Genomic DNA, 3,000 nt, shown 5'->3' on the forward strand with positions numbered 1-3,000 from the left:
TCCAGCCCCTAATCCGACTCTGTGCCGGCCGCTCAGATCCTCCTTGGGACTGTCTCTCTCTTTGGCTCTCTGTCTCTCGTTCACTCTGCTCTCTGTCTGTCTCTCTCTCTCAAAATAAATAAACATTAAAACAACTTTAATATATTAATGTTTCTGACACTGTATCTGTGGTACATATTATTATTGGCTGTGGTTTTATCATATGTGTGTAGATGTCTGTTTGCAATTAGGAAAGAAATAGTGCTCCCAAAAGGGAGTGAAATAACAAAATCTTGTGGAGGTTTTTGAAATAATAATATGATGCAGATGCTCTAAATCTGAATCTCTGGAGGCAGCAATGTACCCATGAACTCAGAGTTTGAACACTCGCTTGCATGAAAGAAGGAGATAACAAAATCCCCTTGAGAGTTGTCAGGGGAAATGTTGTATGACACGTGCAGGACACAAAAGCATAAAGACTCTGAACTCAAATTCTTCCATCAGAGGGTCTTGCCCCAGTCATCTGGAGTCATTGCCCCCACAGAACACCTTCCTCATTGCTCCTGTCACATCCTTGTTCCGCAGGGTATATATGAAGGGGTTGGCCATGGGGGTGACAACGGTGTAGAAGAGAGAAATGAACTTGCCCTGATCCTGGGAGTAGTTGTTGCTGGGCTGCAGGTAAGCATAGATCGCCGTGCCATAGAAAAGGGAAACCACTGTGAGGTGGGACCCACATGTCCCAAAGGCTTTCCTCTGTCCTGCGGCTGACTTTATTCTTAACACTGCCCTGACGATTCGACCATAGGAGAACGTGATTAATGCCACTGGTATGAGGAGAATGATCACACTGACAAAGAAGAGCTCAGACTCATTCACAGTGGTGTCAACACAGGCAAGCTTGAGCAGTGGGGGGACCTCACAAAGGAAATGGTCTATTTTATTTCTCCCACAAAGTGGTACAAAGAAGGTGAGCACTGTCTGCAACGAGGAGTTGGCAAAACCAATGAACCACGATGCAGAAGCCATCAGGGCACAGAGACGGGGGTGCATGATCACTGTGTAGTGCAGGGGCCTGCAGATGGCTGCGTAGCGGTCAAATGCCATCACCCCTAACAGAATGCATTCTGTGCATCCCAAACCTAGAGAGATGAACAGCTGAGCTACACAGGAACCAAAGGAGATAGACTTGTCTGCTCCCCTGAGATGAACCAGCAGCTGAGGAACAGTGCTGGTCGTGTAACACAGGTCCAGAAAGCTTAGGTTGGAGAGGAAAAAGTACATGGGAGTCTGCAGGTGTGGGTCCAGGCGGGACAACGCAATGATGCTCGTGTTTCCCAGGAGGGTGAGCAGATAGAAGATCAGAAGAACCACAAAGAGGACTCGCTCCAGCTGAGGCCGGTCAGAGAAACCCAGCAGGATAAAGCCAGTGAAAGAACTTCCATTTTTCTGGTCCATCTTTTCTTACCACATGTTTCCTGTCAAGATCAAGTATTTAGCAATTTTTAAAAGAAATCTTCAAAATAAAAACAACTTGGTAGGGGGTTGAAATGATCTTATGAAAAGACAAGGGCATGGAATTTATTAGCAATAACGTGAATAAATGATGTACTCCCTGATTGACATAGCTTATACCAATATAGTTTCACATTATTGCCAAAAGTTAATTATTAATATTTAATTACAGAAAAGTGAAATAATGGACCTTTTGTTTGCATCAGTCAACGGAATATAAGGCGTACCAGTCTGCACTTACTAGAACTTGAAGTACTATAAAAATCTATGTATGTTGCAGATTTAAGTTATGTAAAAATGTGTAAGGGAGAAGGAGAGATGTTATTGTAAACATGTGTCTCATGATTCTACACAACTGGATTTGCACACACCACACATGCATTAAAATATAATATGGTGACACCTGAGTGGCTCAGTGGGTAAGCACCCGACTCTTGGTTTCAGCTGGGCCATGATCTTATGTGTCGTGGGTTCAAGCCCTGTGTTGGACTCTTCACTGACAGCACTGAGCCTTCATGGGATTCCGTGTCTCTCCCTCTCACTCTGCACCTCCCCTGCTCCCTCATTGTCTCTCTCTCAAAATACATAAATACACATTTAAAAATACATGCATATATATAACCACTTACTGTGGAAAAAACATGCCGATATAGGAACTTATGACCTAGGATGTACTTACATGAAGAATTCAATTACATTCAAAATGTCACAACTATTTCTACATAACCATTTTGGCAGTATTGCCTCTCTAACTAATGTATTATATTTGGGAAAGCAACATGGTTTTTTTGTACGTAGTAAAACAAACACTCAATCTGAGAGAACCCAAGAACGGTACCGTTCAATTACATTGCTTAACTTTGGCCTGAAACGTGCTTCAAATTATCATACCAATTTAACAGGAACTCTGAAAATTCATTGGCCATGCAGAGCCAGCTGGAATCTGAACTCTAAAATCCATTGACCAACACTTACTCTTCCTTCTGCAGATTTCCATCTCACACGTTACCCATTAAATTTCATAAAATTCCTGAAAGAGGTAGGATTATTCCTTATCGACATCCTAATCAGAATAAACATTTTAAAAATTTACCCAACCATGTAAGTATGTACAATCTGTAATGTTTTACATCACTCCCATGATAAAATAAATAAAGAGATAAACACACAGAGATAAAGACAGATACATTCTCAAAGCAATGATGGGTCAAAGAAGTATAATGCAAAACTTTTATAGCAGTATAAGGAAAGATATAAAGAAACCAATATTTTGGTATTATACAAAATCTCAGACATCTGTCCACATTACGTCAATGATCAGCTTTCTGGGAGCTACCTTGCAGAGTTAGTGACACTGGACCAAACACATTGCCAGGTTCGAGGCTGGGTGATGACCATTTTCTACCCATGCTTACTACTGAAGAAGAGAAATAGTTATACACTGACCAAAGAGGCACCAGAAAGTGAGTCCTTCAGTTGTATCATATTCAAATGGTTGGGCATACC

At 41.6% G+C, this 3,000-nt stretch overlaps 1 protein-coding gene across 1 annotated transcript; it reads right to left on the bottom strand.

Moving 5' to 3' along the window:
* Window positions 1–498: 498 nt before the first annotated feature.
* Window positions 499–1,437, bottom strand: LOC109261439 (putative olfactory receptor 2B8). The gene has a single exon (XM_019439992.2). It carries the CDS (start codon window positions 1,435–1,437, stop codon window positions 499–501), a length of 939 nt encoding a protein of 312 aa, XP_019295537.2.
* Between the last annotated feature and the right edge of the window lie 1,563 nt (window positions 1,438–3,000).

This window comes from Panthera pardus, unplaced genomic scaffold (assembly GCF_024362965.1).
Source record: "Panthera pardus isolate Hobbes unplaced genomic scaffold, ASM2436296v1 HiC_scaffold_277, whole genome shotgun sequence".
NCBI classification, from domain to species: domain Eukaryota; kingdom Metazoa; phylum Chordata; class Mammalia; order Carnivora; family Felidae; genus Panthera; species Panthera pardus.

What these genes read in the sequence shown, in the direction of transcription:
- LOC109261439 (XM_019439992.2), bottom strand. Translation starts at nt 1,437, where the DNA reads ATGGACCAGAAAAATGGAAGTTCTTTCACTGGCTTTATCCTGCTGGGT.